The sequence below is a fragment of the Sturnus vulgaris genome, chromosome 11, assembly GCF_052056855.1.
Source record: "Sturnus vulgaris isolate bStuVul1 chromosome 11, bStuVul1.hap1, whole genome shotgun sequence".
Classification (NCBI taxonomy): Eukaryota; Metazoa; Chordata; class Aves; order Passeriformes; family Sturnidae; genus Sturnus; species Sturnus vulgaris.
The window spans coordinates 10,988,936-11,008,638 of record NC_142253.1 but is presented as its reverse complement, the minus strand read 5'-3'; the positions used below and the strand labels follow the sequence as shown (position 1 = coordinate 11,008,638).

Here is a 19,703-nt window from a genome sequence, read left to right as displayed (position 1 = left end):
GTGTGGATAGAGGCCCAGGAGAGCCTGGTCAGGGCAATTAAGGCTTATTAGTACCCTCAGAGCTCAGACAATATAAACCTCTCTCTTTGAACAGTGACTTAAGAAGGTGAGGGGGAGTTCCTACCTTTTAATGGGCAAAGTATTTTCACTGGGTAGAACCCAGTGTTGGTTTATAGCTTTTCTTTCTAAATTGAAAAGGCTAATGTCATCTTCAGAAAAAACTCTTGCTATTTTAATAGCTGACTAAGCTGGAATGTAGGTATGTATTTTCAGAGTGGAGGGATCAGCCTGTACCTGAAGAGGGCTTGTAACTCTTGACTCTGAGGAGAGCCAGTCACTGACTCATAGGCTCTATTAATACTCCTACATATATTTCTATGGGATTTGGTGGGACTGAAGTTCTTCAGCATCTTTTAGACAGGATGGTTATTGGCAGATTTACCTGAGCAGTAGATCACCTAGAGAAGAAACTTAGCACTTCCTCTGGGTTCCTCCAACAGCCTTACCTCTCCTTTAGAGAGAAGTGATTTGCAAAGTGAGCAGAAAGGAGCACAAGCCCTTCCAAGGTGCTTTTGCTGTAAAAATGCAGAGCTCAGCAGCCCCTTAAGGCTGCTCACAAATGTTTAGTAGAGGCTGAGGGGCATGCTGGATGGCTGGAATCCTTGGCAGACCAGTACTTCATGATAATGGAGACATTAAATCAGTGATGGCAGCAAGAACTGCATAATAGATGCAAAACACAGCCGAAGCCTGATCCAATTTTGGCTCTGCTTTGTTAAGTAGAAAAGTATTTCAGGAGATGGAAAAATACTAGGAAGTTCAGAGTGCACCCTTGCTGCAGCACAGTAGGAGATGTAGCTGTTTGCAGTGACTCACCTGTATCCGTGGATACACATCTGCTGTAAACATATTCCCATACTGTCTTCCCATGCTGGAATTCAGGTGAGTTGAAGTCAACAAGGGCAGAGCTGTAAGCACCTGAAACAGCCCTCCTGGCTGAACTGCAGCTGGCTGGACTGCACTAGGGTGGGCAGATGCCATTATCTAACACAACTGAGCACTGTTACACTGGGAAAGTTCTTGTCAACCAGTTTCCAGATAGCTCTTTAGTAAACACAGTGGAGATGGACAGAGAAGGTTCCAGCCAAAGTCTGGCATGGGAGAAAGCAAAATACTGCTGGTCCAGAAATGCTGAATATGTTAGTTTTTCCAAGAGGCTTTGGCATTAATTTGGGGGAAAAAACCACATTACTGAATGTAGAACTTCACCTCTTCAAGGGGCATCTGCCATTTGACATGCAAACTCAGAAACAACCACTGGCACAACGAATAAGCCCATGGCTTGCAAATGTAGTGTGTTGGTTTATGATTGCAATAAAGGCATAAGATAAACTCTGCTAGTACAAATGAAAAGTCCTTTTCTGTAAGCTCTAACTCTCCCTTTTTCCCAGCTCACACATGCTGATCAATTAGCCGGTATCTGCAGGCACTTGCTCATACCCCCCAAGCAGGTGCACTGTTTGTGTGTATTGTGTGTTTTCATTCCATGCTGAGCTAAAGTCAAACAGCTTATTAGGAGATGCAGAGAGCCCTGCTGCTCTCTCAGGAGTTTGCACGCAGCATGTTCAGATTAAACTGGATCAGGATCTGGCCTATCATGCCCTTTTCAAATTCAGATGATCTTTGAAACCAGACTGACTCAGCCCTTGCCAACAACCACAGTCCCAAGGGGAAGATGACCACAAGAAGGGACACCACTTGTCTCCATAGAGCCTTGTCTCCTTTAAAAGAAGCACCTTTATTATCTTCTGTGTGAGCTCAGGCATAGTCTGCTGTGAACAGACATCAGCTCCCCGACTCCTGCCTTTGCCCCTGGCTGCCAGGGGCACTGTGCAGTTTGAATCACAGCAGTGAGAAGCCAAGTGCACAAGCTTGGCTAAACTCAAGGTTGTCAGGGGAGCAACTCCTCATTCCATGTGTGGCTTGGCTTGCTGAGCTCGAGCCCTGGAGCAAAATCCTTGCTCTGTTCAGCGGGACCATGGCTCCTGGCAAGGCAGTTCCTGCTCAGAGCAGCATGTTTGCTGCACCCCTGTCCAGACCAGACACCTGATGCTGTCAACGGCCAAAGCTTGCTCCAGGGAACCTGAAAAGCTCAGTGGCCATGAGAGGAGGAACATGCCTTCAGACTGGCATTAACACTCCAGTGAGCAGCTGATGCCAGCATTAGAGAGGGCGCAGCTGCAAGAATTCATCGCGCTGCTGGATGCTGGCAACACAATGGTGGGAGGGCACAACTGCCTTTGTGTTAAAGATTTGGGAGGCAGAGTGAGCAAAATGACAAACAAGCGACTCCAACAATGGCATCTCTCTCTTGCCACTGCTCACTGCCTCTGCCAAGTGAGGTGGGACCAGAGCACAGGAGGCAGGAGAAAGCTGTGGGACAAAAGTGAATGGTGCCTATCAACAGACCTGTCCAGCAGCAGGGCAAGGAGCTGGGAAAATCGGGAGTCCTGCCCCCTTCCTGTGTATCTCTCATGGTTTGCAGTGACATACTTGGCCACCTATTTAACTGCAGGTCACGACAAGCATAGCAGAAGCTTCACAAGGTTGAAAGGATTTAGGAAACATTTTCTATTACTCCAGTATGACACAAAGCCTCTTTCTCCTCCGGCACCCAACATTCATTGACACAAATGCACCAGTTTGCTCGACAAGTTGTTTCATCGCTTGTTATTTCTGGTTTTGCTCTCTCAGGGCCAGGACCCTTCCCCAGCAAGGTATGTGGGTTCCCACAGAGCTAGGCACAGCGTGCAAGCACTTGCAGTTGCTGTCCCCAGGGACAGTCTCTGTGACCTCTGGCATGAGGAGGCAAGGTTTCCTGAGGAACCACAATGGACCTCACCAGGCAGTTGCAGGCACTCAGCAGCTTAGTCATCCCCAACACAGACCTGATCCAAGCCTATGTTCAGGGGCAAAGGCTTGCTCAGGCAGGGAAGGAATACCAGGAAGTGTCTCAATGGGCTGCCTGCAGAAAGTCCTGGTAGACAGAGACCCAGTAGGAAGGGAAAAAACAGCCAAAACAGTTAAACAAATACACAGGAGGGAGCTGGCAGACAGAGGAGGCAACACGCAGAGCCAGTTTCAGGCTGAGAGTCATGTGCTCAGCCCCCAGCAGGGCTCAAGCACTGCTGGCTCCAGGCTGGGAGGACACAAACACACACACACATCACTGTGACAAACCCCATGGTGACAGCGTCCACAGCCAGGGACACCTCTGCTTGGCCAGCACACAAGTGCAGCAGCCAGCTCACAAATTCTCCTGAGCTCAGGCAGGAGGCTGGAGATTTCCAGCCACGAAAAAGCACATTCACTGCAGAGCTCAGCTGCGTCCTGGAGGGGTTACTGCTTCTCCCAGCCTGCAATCCAAGTGGCAGCCAGAGCAAGGCTGTCTAACCCAAGTGAGTGTAAGGAAGGGAGGGGGAAAATACTGTGATGGGACAGCCTCAATGGGATACAAACATAAACAAGGCAAGAAATCACTGCAGGCAGGTCCTTGGTGGGAAGGGCAATATTCATGGCATGGTCCAGGGCAACTGTGTCCTGCTATCAGTCCAAAGATGTCTCAGCTAGAGCTGAGAGCTGGCACTGGCCCTTCCTACTAACCTGAAGAGCAAATATGAGATGTGATTGTACCCAAACCTAACCCCACAAACTGCTGAGCAGTTCATGCAGCATCCAGGCTGCTCACTTAAGCTCTTACTTCCACTCTTGGCAGGAGTTACCAAAACAAGAATCACAGAAGTATTGAGAAACAAATGTATTTAAAACACACACGCTAAGAAAATTGCATGTGAACACTGAGCCCATCCTGTCCCCCCTGAACACATCCAGCTTAGGCCTTCTCCACTGCCATGCCCAAAACCAGCACCATGGATATTTCACCCTCAACAACTAGGTGTGAGGGTGTTTAGGTGTCAAAGGTAGCACTTGGATTCAGCTGTAAATTCACACCTGCTGACAGCTACACAGAGATAACATCCACCAAGGCAAGGGAAGCCTCTCCACTCCAGCTTCTGGATATTCCCCAGCACGTACTGAAGGAGTCTTCAGTGCCCATATAGATCATCATAGAGCAGAAAGAGTTGTGTTTTGTTTCAGTTTTTATCTTCCTCTGCCTCCCTCCTCCTCCCCTGCAGAAACCAAGCACAAGGTCAACCCATGTGGGCACCTGGGGAAATGTCAAGTGTCAGGCACAAAGGCCTAGAGCAGAGAGGCTGGCTGGTTCATGGAGAGTTGAAAGCAGTTTCAATTATCACCCATCAGGCTGTACAGTCACCAGAGATGGGAACAGAGAATCCCTGAGGGTGCTTGCAATCCAAGGGGGATGGATAATGCTTTCCAAATGCTCCCACTTGGTCCCTCCTGCAGAGGAGCCCGTGACAACTAGTGACAAACAAACAGAAAACATGCCATGTATATGGCCAGCAATTCTCTCCCTGCTGTGCTTAGCTACAAGGCAAAATAGTGAACAAAGTTGCTAAACAGACTTGACAGGGCATTTAACTACTTAATTCTGTTCTATTTACAAGGTCTTCAGCAGCTCAGCACTCCCTTAATCCATAAGGCACAAAGCAAGCAGAAGGATGTGCAGCCTAGTCCCTCTGGCTCAGGATGTCTGTAGCATTCCTGGAGGGCTGGAAGATGGAGGCATGTGGCAGACTCTGCTGCCAGCTTCAGAACTGCTGGACAATCAGCTTCCGCTTCACATCCCGGCTGAACCTGTTCATCTTGAACACCTCACTGTCATAAAAGGCTGAGAGGTTGTGGATGTTGATCTGCCGAGCCTGCAAGAAGGAAGAAGGGAGAGGTAAATGTTTATTTAATCAAAGTAAGAATCATGTGGTTTTCCATAGCAGAGACTGCATAAAATTTGACAGTCAGCAATCTCTGCTCTGCTCAGCAGGAACCAGAACTGCAGAAGCCGGGGAGACTCGGGTCAGGAGGAAGGAGCATTGGCAGTGCTGAGCTGAGCCAAGAGAGAATGCTGGCTCAGCATCTGCCTGCTCTCAGCTCGTCCTTTTACTTCCACCAGAGCTAGAATGTAACTCCTATCCGAAAGCCCCCAAAACCTCATCCAGCGGGAGTTTTGCAAGGGAGACATCTGACTGGGGGTGCTCACCCTGGCAACACCAAGCTGTGGCTTTGGAAGTAGTTACACTGCACATCTGATGTAAAGAGCAGAAAAGCACTAATCCAGGAATCAAGCACTGCTTTAGTGCCAAGCAAGGTCAATATTTTACACAGAAAGGCCAAGTCAGAAGTGCAACCAAGATTGGGATGAAGATGCATTAAGGAGGAGGCAAGTGAGCCTCAGGAGGGATTGGAAAAGTTCATACACATAGATTTTTCTGCTTTTTGCTTCTTCAAATGCAGATGCCAGGGACAAATGCAGATGCCAGGGAACTTGAGTTCTCATTCGCCTGCATAAGCACCATACTGCAGGATTTACCATTCCAACCCCAAAGTTTATGGGGGTGTATGAGAACAGAGAGGGAAGAATACTGAACTTCCAAACAAGAGGAGCAGATACAGAAGAGACAATACTGATGCTGGGTTATACTAACACCAGTCTTTTTTATGTTATCATAAAGCAGGAAGGGAAGTTAGAAGTCTCAGAACGACTCTGGTTCTGAGGCTGCAGAGAGAGCATGAACCAGTCCCAGAGGCAGCTGGTTATAAGCCCATACCTTGTCCACCAGGTCCTTCTCTGGGACTTCGATGGTGTCCTGCTGGGCTCCGTAGCGGTTTCTCTGGTACATCACCTGCTCTGCCACCAGCTGCTTCAGGATGAACAGCAGCAACTCGTTGTTGTCTCGCTTGAACGAAAGGTAGCGGGAGAACGTCTGGGAGGGAGGATGGGATGAGCCATGAGGATCAGAAGAGTGATGCACTGCAGTGCCCAACACCAACCAACCCCTCCTCCCACGGAGCACACTGGGAACCAAATGACACTGCTGTCACCTGTGCCCTTAGTGTACCTCAAGTGACTATGTCCTTGCCAAGCTGCCACCTGCACATGCACTGGCAGCCCTCTGACAGCCACAACTCCTCTGCTGACTGCTTTTATTCCCATCTGGAATCTCTGTAGGGGTGCTGGTACCTCTTGGGAGCTAGCAGCACACTGCTGTGGAGTTGTGCTGCCCACAGGGACACAGCCAGGGGAGGGCTGGCCCTGGGCAAGCCACAGAGCAGTTTGTTTCCCTTAACCCAGGCTGCCCTGTGCCTCCCCAGCAGACGCTCCTACTTGGCTGGCTGTTTGAGACCAAAGAGAGAGGCCACGAGTCGTCCAGACAGAGGGCAGGCACTCAACAGTGGATAAATGCCAGCATGTGGCCAGCCAAGAGCTGTTTGGAGCCAGCCCCTGCAACTCAGAGAAAAGGGCAGACCGCACACTAACCCACAGTGAGTGCTACCCTGTGGTTAACTGTACCCTGAGAGCCCAATAAAAACGTGAAGAAACAAACTGCCTGCTTGGCTTGATCACCTGGCAGCAGCAGCAGGTGCCCTGTGCCAAAATAACAGGGAAGGTGTCAAAAAAGAACAGACATGGCAGTGTTTTTGACTCAGAGGCTCAAGATACGCTTTCTTCTCAGACCCTACAAAGACATTGCCTCACCACAGACTAATGGGGGGCAGTCACAGAATAGAGCTTCATTTGGGGTGCCTCCTCAAAGGCACCCAGCTTGAGCTGTTATTGCACAACGAGTAAATTATTTCAAGTATCCAGATGTTTGAGACTCTGCTATCTGGGGTCAAGCTGGTAAGGAAATCTTGTGTGACTCTGAGTGTGGTGTGTGTAGCTGTGAAGTGGCCTTGGTCTCGGCTCAGGTGGCATTAGTGTGATTGCCAGAGTGGCTCCTGCATGGTCAGACAAGGAACTTCCCTGACACTTCAGACCCACAGTACTGCACTACATAGGCTCAGCCTGGACAGGACCGAGCCCTGCAGAGCATGAAGTCTGCTCCCACAGCCAGGGCAGTGCAAGGCGGCTGCAGCCGAGCCCACGGCGCTGGGGTGCAGCCACAGCCCCCGGCCCAGCCGGTGCCCACCTTGCGCATGCTCCGCATGACGCTGAACTTCTGGGTGTCGATGAAGCTCTCCAGCATCACCCTGATGGCCATGTTGACGTCGTCCTCCACCACGTAATCGCGCAGGTGCATGCGGGCGTGCGCCTCGGCCATGCGGATCATGGACTCGATGTGCCGCACCGTGATGGGGATGCTGCCCGTCGCCTGCGGGAGGAGCAGCCACGTTACTGCAGGATACAACACGGGCGCCTTCTGGCCCAGGGTCCAGGTCCTGCCACACTAAAAGGAGCTCTCTGCACCTCTGAGGGTGACTCAGGATAAGAGGGCTCTGCCACCTGCTGGCACGGCCACACAGCCTGGCACAGCTTCCCTGTTCATCTGAGCTCAGCACAGTTTAAGGGGATGTTGTGGGGTCACTGTAGCACTGTTTAGGGTCTTTCCAAGATTAGCTATCCGGTTTCCTCCAGCAAATTTTAGGAGTTAAAGAAGCAAAAAGCCAGTCAAAAAATAGTTTTCTCAAGCTCCAAAACCCTCCCTCACAGCTCAAAAAATTCCTCTTTCACTTGGAGAGCATTAAATGAGTCTGAGACATCCCACAGACAAAAAAGAAGGGCATTTCTACAGATAATGGCTCCCTGTAACATACCAGGAGCATGTGGATCTGAGTGAATGTAAACATCTCCTGTGGGCCTACCAGACTGGGTGACAAGAAAAGGACTTTGCCATGGCAGGCACTGTACATGTGTCCAGTCCATCAGTCCACACATCACCAACAGGCGACACTCAGCACTTAAATGAAGAATCATCTGTTCAGCAGACACGGCAGGATCTGCCTGTCTCTCACAAAACAGTGGCACAGACTTTTGTGATGGGAATGGCAAGAATTTGTCAACACATGCTGGAGCAGTCTCAGGCTGATTTGCACCCTAGATACATACAGCTCTCCCCTCCTTTCCTCTATTCTCACCATAGACTCCTTCCTCAGGTCACTGTACATCCTGGCCACCTTGTCCTGGTCCATCTGGTTCAGTTTGGGGTGAACCTTCTCTTTGGCATAGATGATGTATTTCCTCAGGATCTCTTGAGGAATGGGTTCAACCCCATATGTGTTGGGAAGGATGACCTCGTTGGTGTCTCCATTCACTGCCTCCTTGCTGCTTGGGTGGTGCTTGACATGGCTGCCAACAACGAACCGGGCAAGCATTTCATCCTGCAAGAGAGCAGTGCACCAACAGACACTGAGCACACTCAGTGGACAGTAAAAACCCAGAGGCAGCTGCAGCTGAGCATCCCAAAAGCAGCACTGAAGCCCAGCACACGCTCAGATCCCTGGCACAGCCCCTACCTGCACTGAGTCCACCGTGTCTCTCACCACGCACAGGATATCGAATCGAGAGATGATGGGCTCTGTCAGGTCCACGTTGTCCGAGAATGTCAGTGACGGGTCATAGCGCCCACCTGGGTCACAGACACAACCCAGGTCAAACAGGCTCCATGGCTGGAGCTCTGGAGGAAGGACACACCTCCAGTATGCTGTTGGAGACGTTTCTGCACGCCTGATCTCTGCTCCAGACTTGAAGGAACCAGGCAGAGGGAGGGGAAGCCGTGACACAGCTCTCATGAGTGTGCACTTATGCTGAGAGCCTGAGATGGTCCTGTAGTCTCTCAGCACTCACCTATGGGATTAGCAGCAGCAACAATGGTGCAGCGAGCTTGCAAGGATGTGACAATGCCTGCTTTGGAGATGGAAATGCTTTGCTGTTCCATGGCTTCGTGGATGCTGGTCCTATCTTGATCATTCATCTACAGGAGAGCAAGAATGATTTAGAGTGAAACTATGCCTATACCCCACTGCCAAACACATCAAGGGGAATCAGCTCCAGATGCATTGAAAAAGCAGCAAACTGCACAATGGACCAACAAGGGCCTAAGCAAACTGCAGGTCACCTGGGAGATGTTACCATGAGCTACAGCGTGTCCTCAGAGGACAGAGGTTACAGCTGGCCACTTCACAGCTAATTCTTCCCAAAGAGATGAAGCTGGGCTCACCTTGTCAAATTCATCAATCAGGCAGACACCTCTGTCAGCCAGCACGAGGGCTCCTGCCTCCAAAGTCCACTCCTTGCTGACTGGGTGCCTCTGCACATAGGCTGTGAGGCCCACAGCAGAAGCCCCCTGGCCAGTGGTGAAAATTGCTCTGCTTGACACCTTCTCCACGTATTTAAGAAACTGTGATTTTGCAGTACCAGGGTCTCCACACAGAAGCACATTGATGTCACCACGAACTTTGTGTTTGCCACCTACAAAAGCAATGGGAAAATCATGTGGCAGCTGAGTGCATGGCTTGGCAGCAGCCCTGCCCTGAGCACCACAAAGCTGAAGAGAGGACAAGCCACAGGCATGGCAACCAGTTTACAGGAAAGTTGAGGGGGAAACAAAGTCAGTTTTGGATGCAGCCATCTTTGTAAAACAGACTTTCTTACCTTGCTGACACATCCTAACACATCCTTCTAAGGAGATGGTAACAAATCAGGGTGCCAGAAGGTCAAACCTCTGAAGGAGCATTAAATGTGACCTCCTCAAGGAGGGATAAAAACTTGCCCGTGCTTGCAGCAGGAGCTGTTTCCAGTCATAGCATTTCTACCGTCACACCAGAGTTTTCAGTGTGATAAAACAGCCAGTTCAATCACAGATATCCCTCTGTCTGTTACCAAGCCACACAGAAAACTCTAACTGCTCTTGTTGCAATGGCACAGACAAACCCCAGGCCCTTTGCCCTCCCCTGAGTGAGGCAGGACCAAAGGACACAAGTGACACTCACCTGGGTTTTTGGGCTCTCCGCCAAAGAGAGCTAAAGCCAAGCCCCTCTTGATATCTTCATGTCCATAAATAGATGGGGCAATGCTGGCAAAAATCTGAAAGGGAAACCAGAGGAGTTGTCCAGGGAATACCAGTTCCCATCCTGAACAGAATCTTGCATGAACATCAGCGAGGTGCCATATCTAAAGCTACTCTTAAGATACTGCTGTCTCCAAAGAGTATTTTATTATCCAGGGTGTGAGGGCCTTTTCAAAGGTAATGACCCACCCACTGTTGCCTAAAGGAGCTACACAAAAATGATGCTGTTGGGGCGTGGCAGATTATTTAGTCTGGTGCTGGAAGCTGCTGCCACTGCCTCCACAACCCTGTTGTACACAAGGCACACCACAGTGCCTGTTATCAGCTCTTATAAAGTTGGGGACCTTGATCAGAGGCTTACTCACTGCACATGACAGTACTTTAATGGGCTATGCTGCACGTGAATTGTCATCAGTCAAGTATTATGAACAACTGGCTTATTTTCTCAAGGGTATTCTGAAAATAACCTGATGCTGGAGACTACTCATGTTAAAACACTCTTGGCTCAACTGAAGCTCCTGCATCCACTGCAACAGCAGTCACTGTAACAACAGCACAGCCAAGACAATGGAGCAAAGTTCCCCCATTACAGAAATTAAATCTGACCCAAGTGAGGTTGAACATGCAGCAATCCAGGAGCTTTGCTCTTTAAGTATTGGATTCAGGTCTTAGCATATAGAGGAAGCAAAGCTAAAATCCCTACCACAACTTAAGCTATGCAATAATATCCCCTTTAAATGACTTGAGATGCAGTCACTGGCCTCATAGAACACTTCCTCACTTGGCTTTTAAAACACAGGGAGAGAAAACTGATCAGATATAAGTAGTGTCTGAGTGTCTCTCACCTGTCTTCTAGCCCTGCTGTGACACAGAAGCCTCAGAGAAAGAAGGGGAGAAACAGAAAATTTGACCTCCAAAAGTACAAGGGAGGTTCCTTATTTACTTCCTTCCTATAACCAACTCTCATCTATAGCTGTCTGAGAGCTACAGAAGACCATTCAGAGAGAATTGGGATTTCTGGGTTCCTTTAACCACTGTTTGGCCAGCAGACCCGTTACATCGCTTTCTGATCCAGCTGCCAGGTGATGGCAAGCTATCAACAGGAAAAGAAGGGATATCTGAGGCTGACCCACCTTCTCCCCAATTTGCTCATCCTTGGACAGACCCACAATCACTTTGACATCTTCATCAGTTAGCTCCCCAACAGCCAGCTTGTTATCCTTCTTGGCAATGTGGTTGGCCAGGATCACAGTTGCAAACACTGGGAACCCATTGGCAGTGTTCAAGGAGCCATCATAGTTGTTGTGGTAGATCCCTGTCAGCTCCTGGGAAGTGGGAAATGCTGTGTCAGTGCCTGCACGGTACAGAACAGCCCCCTCTCCACGCCAAGGCTCAAATGCATCTGAGGACAATCCCTCCCCACATCCCCACAGATGGTCCCGTGATGTCTCTGTCATAATGTACTCACAATCTCATCTCCTGGCTTGCAGCTGTCCACCAGATCAGCGAGCAGAATGGCATCCTTGGAGCGGGGCAGCCTGCCTGCAGCCACCTTCCCAGGGCTCTCTTGGATCTTGATGCGCTGATAGTTCTGATAGACTGTCTGCAGCAACAAAAACAAAGTCACCCAGCAGGCACCAGCATGGCTTTTCACAGGCACCTCAGAGAGAAGGGCCATTCCAAGACTTGCAGTACTTCAGTTAGACTATGGACATGGGAGGATGGAGGTTGTGAGGAGCAATTCCAGGGTGTGATAGACAATAGTGGGGACAGGAAAGCCTTTTGCTGCATCTCACACTGTGTTTCAGCCTCCACAGTGTTTGTCCACCCAAATACCAGACCAGCTCCTGGGAGAAGAATACTCCACTTGTGATGGTTAAAAGGTATCAAAGTAAAGAAGGAAAGTCAGAAGCTCCACGTCAACAATTTTGCTCTCTGGTTTCCTTAGCTGACAGATCAGAACAGCCTGACCTAACCTGAGAAAGAGATCTGGACAGTGTGTGTCTGCATTTCTAAAATAGGAATAAATAACTGTGTACCACAAAGATGATTGTGACAAAAAATTCAATCCAATTCCACACCTACAGTGTGGCAATAAATTACTTTTAGTTGATAAACTGAGCCATTCAGGTCAAGAGCTCAAACAAACCTATCTTCACAGCCCCCTGGATATAGCAGAAGACCCCTCTCCCCGCAGAAGCTGTTCAAAGGGGTGGGAGTCAAAGCAGGGCTGTGAGGAGCAGGCAGTGGAGCAGGATGAGCTGCCATTCCCATCCAGGCAAGCACACAATCTCTTACCTCTTCCATGTTGATTTCAAACGGGCCAAGAGACTGACACTCTGGACAGGAACCAGGTTTCACCTCCTGGTTTTGTGACTGGAAAAAGGGTCCCAGGATGAAGTTGCACTTGCTGCAGTTGTATTTGACCATGCTGAGCTGAGGCAGGACCCCTGTACAACTTGTCACCACTCCACTGGTCCGGATCAACTGATTCAAGTGCAGTTGCCTGAAGAAAGACAGAGCTATGCTGGATGCCTGCAGGACACAGAAGGCAAAACACCCTCCAGAAATACTCTTGCTGCAAGGCACAAGTTTACTTCAAGGATGCTGAAAGTTCATCCTTAGTATGATTTTTTTCCTGTGCTAAGCTCAGCTATCCTGTTACTTACCCAGAGCTTTATCTCACAGGTGAGTCCTGAGCACAGCAAAGCCTAATGCAAGCCCCAGAGCCACTGCTGGTAGTTCTGCTCTTACCTGAGTGACCGCAGCTCTTCCACCAGGGGGAGGTGGGAGATGCGGACATGGATCTCCTGAGCAATACGGTCATACTTGGGGTACATGGCCAGCACCACTTCCTTGGCTGCTTCATCAAAGATCTTCAGCATCTCTGCTGGGGCCTCAGGCAGAAAGTAGGCAAGGACATGCTCCTGGGCTGCCAGATCCTCGTAGTTCACCACCAGACTCTCTCTGTTCTCTTAAGAAAAAGATGGGGTGAATTGTAATTTCAGTCTGTTCACTCCTCAAAGAGTTTGCAAAGGATAGCCAAACCAGACAAGCCTGTATCCTGCAGGCTGCAGTTAGACCTCTGCACTTTCCCTGAAGTTTAGAGGTTAACAATTTGAAAATGGGTGAAAAACCCTTCTAAGTTTATTTCTCTGTAACAAACTCTTCATCAGTACCAAGCCTGCAATTGCTCCTCTCCAGTTCTGAACAGATACTTCCCAGGCTCAGTGTCCCTAAAATTCAAAAGCCTCAGCCCAATACACAATTCTCTCAGAGACCTCCAGGAAACAGAAGTTAATAGGAGAGACATTATGTGTGCTGAATGGCTGGCAAAAAACTCCTGTGTCTTATGTTCGTGGAAATGGATGAGACAAATGCTTTTTATTTCCTAGCTTTATAAAACTGATCCTGTTCCACTGCTCAAGCTTCTGCTCAATATAAAGAAGAAATACAACATGAGCTGTTCCTAGATGTGACAATTTCTGCTTTTAAAACTCATCAATGACAGCCTTAATGACCATTTCTCTGGCAGTGCCTAGTCAGAATACAAGGCTGCAACACTGACACAGTTTCCAAAGTCACAAGGTCTATTTGTGTCCCTTTGCTGGATAATCCAGTTTCCAGTGTGAGAAAGTAACTGGTGCAGACAGCAAGCAATTGTTGTCTCTTTCAGATCACAAACTTGCAGACCACTGTCTGCTGCCCCACATATTCTTCTGCTAGCATTTATACGAAATGAATATTAATGAGGAGCAGACGCCAAGGGCCTTCTAATTAGTCAGCCAGAATCAAAGAAGACAGTAGACATGTTTCCATTATTCATTTATCTCCATCAGCATCAGGCTTTCTTAAAATGCTGATTCAACGTCTGGAACAAAGAGGGCAGGCAGCAAAATGTCCACCTCTGTACTGGATCACCACCAAGTACCGTGACCCACATAAAAAAAGAGAGCCTCCAATGACCCAGCCCTACCTTTGCACATGTCACTGATCCTCTCCTTGAAGACATTGTGCCCGTGGTCATCCACATGGGTCTTCAGGAAGTTCTTGAAGCGGTGATAGATCTCAAGCCGGGGAGCTGCCATGGAAACCCACTCCCTCACTGAGTGCCCTTTCATGTCTTCCAGATTCTCAATGCTCTCAATCATGTCTTCATCCTCCTCTTCCATGCCTTCAGCAGCCCGCTCTGCCAGCCGCCTCTTCCGTGCAGGGCGGTCTTCATCTTCATCATCACTGTCTAAGGGGTGGGAGGAAAAACTGGTCAAGATCTGGGATTCCCATTCCCACTCTATAGCTTAGTCACAGCAAGACTGCATAGGATGTGGAAGTAAAGAGGTCACAGTCTAGGATAAAAACCAAGGGACATCTCAGGCCCAGCTTAAATCCAGTTCTAGACTTGCTCCGACATCTTCCACAACATAGCTAAGACTTTAAGGGTGTGAATTTGAAGACTTGTATGCAGAAGCATACATTCAAGTCCATTAATGCACTGACCAAGGAATGAGCTTAAAGTGTATCAAAGGCCCTTCCATCCAGCCCACAAAAGTCTGCACAGGAGCACCAGCACCAACAAACTCTACAGCATACACTTGGTAGAATCCCAACCCTTTGATACTGGTCCAGGATCATAACGTTGTTACAGGACACCAAAGGAAAGGGATCCTGCACCGGGGAATCCAGCCAAGCCCACAGTCAGTGATTTCACTAAGAGCCCAGACACATTGGAGCTCTAGAGACCTCCATACTAACCTGAGAGCAAAGAGCCTAGCTCCCCTCGAAGGGCTAGGTTATTTCCAAGCACACAGGGTGGCACAGCCCACTGCACCTACCGTAGAGCAGCCCTCTCCTCATGCGGCCCATGCCCTGCTCCAGCTCACGGTCCCGCTGCCTCATCACTCGCTCGGCGGCTTCCCGCTGGCTGGCAGTCAGCTCCTCCACATCTTCATCATCCAGGGCCAGCCCCTCTGCTTCATACACATCCAGCTCTGGGATGGGCCGGTAGTCCCTACACGCACACACAGAGCAGGGAATCAGGCCAGGACAGCAATTCTGCAGCCCTTCTCCTGCTGGGCAGGTGTCAGCACAGTGGTTCTGCAGCAGGACAGAACGGTATTGAGCAGAACGCACTTCCCAGTGGAAGATGCCCTGCAGAAAAGGGCTCCAGCAGCATGGTTAGGAATGCAAATGGCTCCTAACCATGGTTAGGAATGCCAGCATTCAAACCTCTGTGTTGTAAAGTTCACCTTGCCGGCAGGCCTTACTGAGTAAAACAACATCAAAATTCATGCCTGCAGAAGTAAAGAGATGGGCTGAATGCACATCACACACATCCAGGCAGATCCTGGCTTACCCACCCTGGACCACGATGGCACTTTGCTCAGTTCTCCCAGGACTCAGATGACACCATACCGACCTTTCTGCATTACCCAGCAGTTCTCCAGCCCCCAGCACAGCACAGGGATCCCACACGGCCTGAGCTCCCTCCAGGTCGCTGGCTGCACTGACACCCCCAGCACCGGACACAACCCCCCCGAACGATTTCCTTACCTTTCCATCCCTTCCCCAATGAGCTCTTCCCCTTCTTCCTCCTCTTCGGGGAGCCCCTCGGTCCCCAAGAGCCCTTCGGACTCATCCTCGAAGGGGGGCAGGTCCCGCCCGGGGCTGGACGTGAAGGCATCGCCGCGGCGGGAGCTGCGCACCGGGCTGGTCACCGCTGCCTGCGACTCGGAGGAGTCCTGCCAGGACAGGAGGGAGGGTGAGGGCAGGGGACCGCAGGGAGAGGGGGGCCCGTGCCTCTAGGGGCCTCTGGATGCGGGCCGTGGTCAGAAGGGGGGTATATGGATCACCGATGAGTTATAATAATTAGCACTCATCGCAAATAACAATTAAACAGATGGAGGGGGGAGACGGGGGTAAATCCATCCTCTGAACGCAGCGCAGCCGGAGCGCAGGAAAAGGGTCCGATCCTGCCAAGCCCGGCTCTCTCCTTTGCGGCGCCGGGCACGCGGTAAAAATTCCCTTGGCGTTTCGGGAGCACCCCCAATGTCCCCCGCACCCCAAAATCCTCTCTGGACCCCGCACGGCCGCAGCACCAAGTGTCCCACAGTAGGGAGGACCCGAGGCCCGCAGCCGCGGGGGCAGCACCCCAAAAAAACGGCTCCGCCAGCCCGGCACGGCCACTCACCGCCATCACCGCCGCTTCCTGCCCCGCCGGATTCCGCGCGAAAACGACCCACGTGGTCAGAAAAGCGCGCGAAACCTCATGAATAATGGATATGGGCTGGCCCCGCCCCTCATGAATATGCATGATGGGGGCGGGAGCCTGGAGCGGGCGGAACCCAGGGCACCCACCCCGGGCCAGCACTGGCAAACTTTGGCAAATATTGGCAAACATTTCTCTCTAGGCTCGAGGGGTCTCCTCCTCCCGGGAACCCGAGTCACGGGAGAGATCCCACTGTGAATTCCCGTGCTCACAGCTGCCTCTTTGGCAGCTAAAATCAAGCCTGGCTTGACCGGGTTTGCCACTGACCCAGTTCAAACATCTTTGTTCTGATTCTCGCTGAAACGACAAGAGGTGGAGAGGAGTTCTCGCATTTTGTGGTTGTTTTGGGGGGTCTTTTTGTGTGGTTTTATTTTTTTTTTCTTTATTATATTTTGTTTGTTTAGTTTTCTTAATCTTTAATCGTTTTAAAAATACTTTAATCTTTAATGTATGTGCTGAAAGTAACAGGGCGCTGATCAGAATCGTTCTGGAGAACAGACACGTCTGTCTCTCCAGCTGTTCAGTGCAGCAAGCAAATGCCATTTGTGAGAGGAACTGAAGAAGAGCGCCTGTCCCATAGAGGCTGGAAGAGGAATTTAGACAGACAAACAATCCATGGGCTGATGTTTGGCAAAGAGGTGGAATGCTTCCTTCCAGGCCACAGGGTCCTGCATAACAGCAGATGGTTTGGATTTTGGAGATCTGCATTCTCTGGAGGGTTTCTGACCACTATGTAGTATCAGGCTATTTCTACTCTTGGCTGGACTCGGGTATGAGATAATGACCCTGAAATAAGAGACACCAGAAGCAAAAGTGACTGAAGAGGCAGCTGACAATCTGAAATGGATCTTCCAGGAGCCCAGCTGGATGATTCAGGATGGTACTAATATAGCAAAGCAGGAGCATCATGATATAAATAGGAGAGTGGCTCAGCCTCTTCTCTGTGACACATGACAGGGAGCTGGCTGGTGCTCAGAGTGAAACAGAGACAGGGACACCCCCAAGATGCTCCCACTTGTAGGTTTTTAGAGACCACAGTGGGCTTGATGGTCTTAGAGGTCACAGAATCACATAACCATGAAGGTTGTAAAAGATCTTCAGTGTCATGGAGTCCAACTGTTAAGACAGCCCTGCCAAGTCCACCACTAAAAAATGTCTCTAAGCACCACATCTCCATGCTTTTGGAACACTTCCAGGGATGGTGAATCCACCACCTCCTTGGGAAGCCTGCTCAATGCTTGAGCACTCTTCCAATGAAGAATTCTTTCCTAATGTCCATTCTTTTCCAACCCAAATGATTCTGCAGCTTAAGGGAAGGCAGCCCAGGACCTGGCTAAGGTGGTGCTGTCTGACAAGGCCCAGATGCCACAGTGTGATGAGCCAATGTCACCACAGGGTGCCACTGTCTCTCCAGGCACTGGACAGCTGGATGAACAGACAGATTTTCTGCTTGTCCTTCCTGGAAGACCACACACCATGTCCATGTTTTCCCTGCTAACTTTGGGTGCAAACTACAAGTGGTCCTATGCTTGAGCTGGGTGCTCTGTCTCTTTGACAAGAGCTGAGCTTGGGCAGTTAAAATCACCTCTAAAAACCTCTCAGCTAAAATCAGGCTGCTGCCATGCATGGAACAGGGCTCCTTCTACTACACTGGAGACACCGACTGGGTATGTGAGAGGGCTGAGATGCAGACAGAGCCCAGGCTGCTCACTGGGGTGACCTCACCTGAGCACCAAGCTCCTGAATACCCAGCCATTCCACCAGGATTTTGTAGACTAGTGGCTTCTTGCAGCACAGGAGGAGCCCTAGGCACTGAATTTCCCTTGAAAAAAAGGGCAGAGACACAGGAGTGCAGTCCAGGTGGTATCCTATGGTGCAAATGTATGCCCAATACTAGAAATCAGTAGGTTGGTAGAACAGCTCTGAAACAAGACAGGCACATCTGTCCCTGCAGTTGCTCAGAACCTGAACAGCAAAGCAGTTTCAGATGAGAAGTAATATCCTGTTCAGTAGACTGATCTAATAAAAGCTGAAAGAGTATTTGAGAGAGATAAAATGTCCCAGAAGAGTGGAATTTGGTGATGATATGAAGATGTAATGCTGTCCTGGACACTGTGTCTCCATCTTCCACCTCTGACACCTGCAAGACAGGTGAGATTGCCACAGCACAGCAGGCTGCAGCAGGTACAGCAACAAGTGCCAGCTTTCCTTGTGGCCCTCAAGGTTGTATCAAGGCTGCTGAACATCACCTCTTGTCCTGCTTCAGCCCAGCAACACCAAGTGACACATCAAGGACAAAGGGAGTGAGCTGAGCCCTGCCATCTTTAAGCACCAGCTGGAAGAGATGATGCATAGAGCAGCAGTGCTCACTTGAAGGATGTGTGCAGTTAAGGACATGGAGCAGTCCTTGGAGATGGGAAGAGGAGAGTTATGTTTGTGCACACCATGTGGGGGGCTGATAGGCAAGGCTGGTTAATTCAAATAACAGTAAGTGTGAATGCCCCACCTCCTGTTTCACACAAGCAGCGAGGAAGGCAGGAGCTAAAGTGTCACGGTCCTTGCAGTGGCACCCAGCAGTCTTCTGACCATGAAACAGCTTTTGGATCTGGTGTCCCAAATACTGGGCTCTAGCCTCAAACTGAATCACATGGCAAGAGCAGGTGGATAGGAAAGCAAAATCTCCTTCTGACACAGTTATGTGGGAGGTAACACATTCAACTCGTTAGTGCCTGAGGCTACAAGTGAGAAGACATGGATTTTACTTGTCTGTTACCAAGGCACTTTTAAGGCAGAAACACTCCACCTCTCTTTAAACAGAAGTGTCCCTTCTGTAACTCAGAGATCTTGGTGTCAGCCAAGCCTTTGAGCTTAGATACACAAATGGAACACGTCAAAATATTGCAACATATCATTAACCTGAACGACAGGGTGAAATGAGACAAGCTAAGGACTGGCTCCTCCAGATGTCATTCCAAAGGCATGACACCAGCATGAAAACCTGTTTCAACCCAGTGGAAAATCAGAGGAATAGGGCTGAGGCAGGCAAGTCTCCATGTACAACCCCTTCATGAGGCTTGCTGAAGTGTAGTTGGAAAATTTGAGAAGAGGATCAAGCAGATTTAAGCCAAGGAAGCTCTATCTATGTGTGAGGAGGGCCTGGAACCCTCTGTGTATGGTGTTTGCTACAGCAGAACGTGCAAACTTGCCCAATGTAGGGATCTTCTGAAGAGATGTAGGCTCTGTACAGCAAACTTCAGCGTAGCAAAAGCCTTTCATCCCTACAGAAGCAAACCCTGCAGCCACAGGTGAACCACAGGTAGAAAACCACGCCAGAATGTATCCTCCAGTCCTTGCAGTGACTCAGATAACAAACATTCTCCTTGAAACTTCCCTGTCAGTCAGCTCTTACTGCTGAGAATAACGTGCTGGTTATTTCCTTTAATTTCCTAAAT

General features: G+C 49.8%; 1 protein-coding gene across 1 annotated transcript; it reads right to left on the bottom strand.

Moving 5' to 3' along the window:
* Window positions 1–3,802: 3,802 nt before the first annotated feature.
* Window positions 3,803–16,218, bottom strand: MCM2 (minichromosome maintenance complex component 2). Its single transcript, XM_014871388.2, has 16 exons — window positions 16,174–16,218; window positions 15,537–15,724; window positions 14,819–14,994; window positions 13,963–14,226; window positions 12,741–12,960; window positions 12,285–12,492; window positions 11,455–11,589; window positions 11,120–11,311; window positions 9,910–10,003; window positions 9,138–9,388; window positions 8,765–8,891; window positions 8,434–8,546; window positions 8,056–8,298; window positions 7,110–7,292; window positions 5,748–5,903; window positions 3,803–4,844 (listed from the first exon to the last, which is right to left on the bottom strand). The coding sequence occupies exons 1-16, from the start codon at window positions 16,177–16,179 to the stop codon at window positions 4,734–4,736; spliced, it is 2,667 nt and encodes an 888-aa protein (XP_014726874.1). The 5' UTR covers window positions 16,180–16,218; the 3' UTR covers window positions 3,803–4,733.
* Between the last annotated feature and the right edge of the window lie 3,485 nt (window positions 16,219–19,703).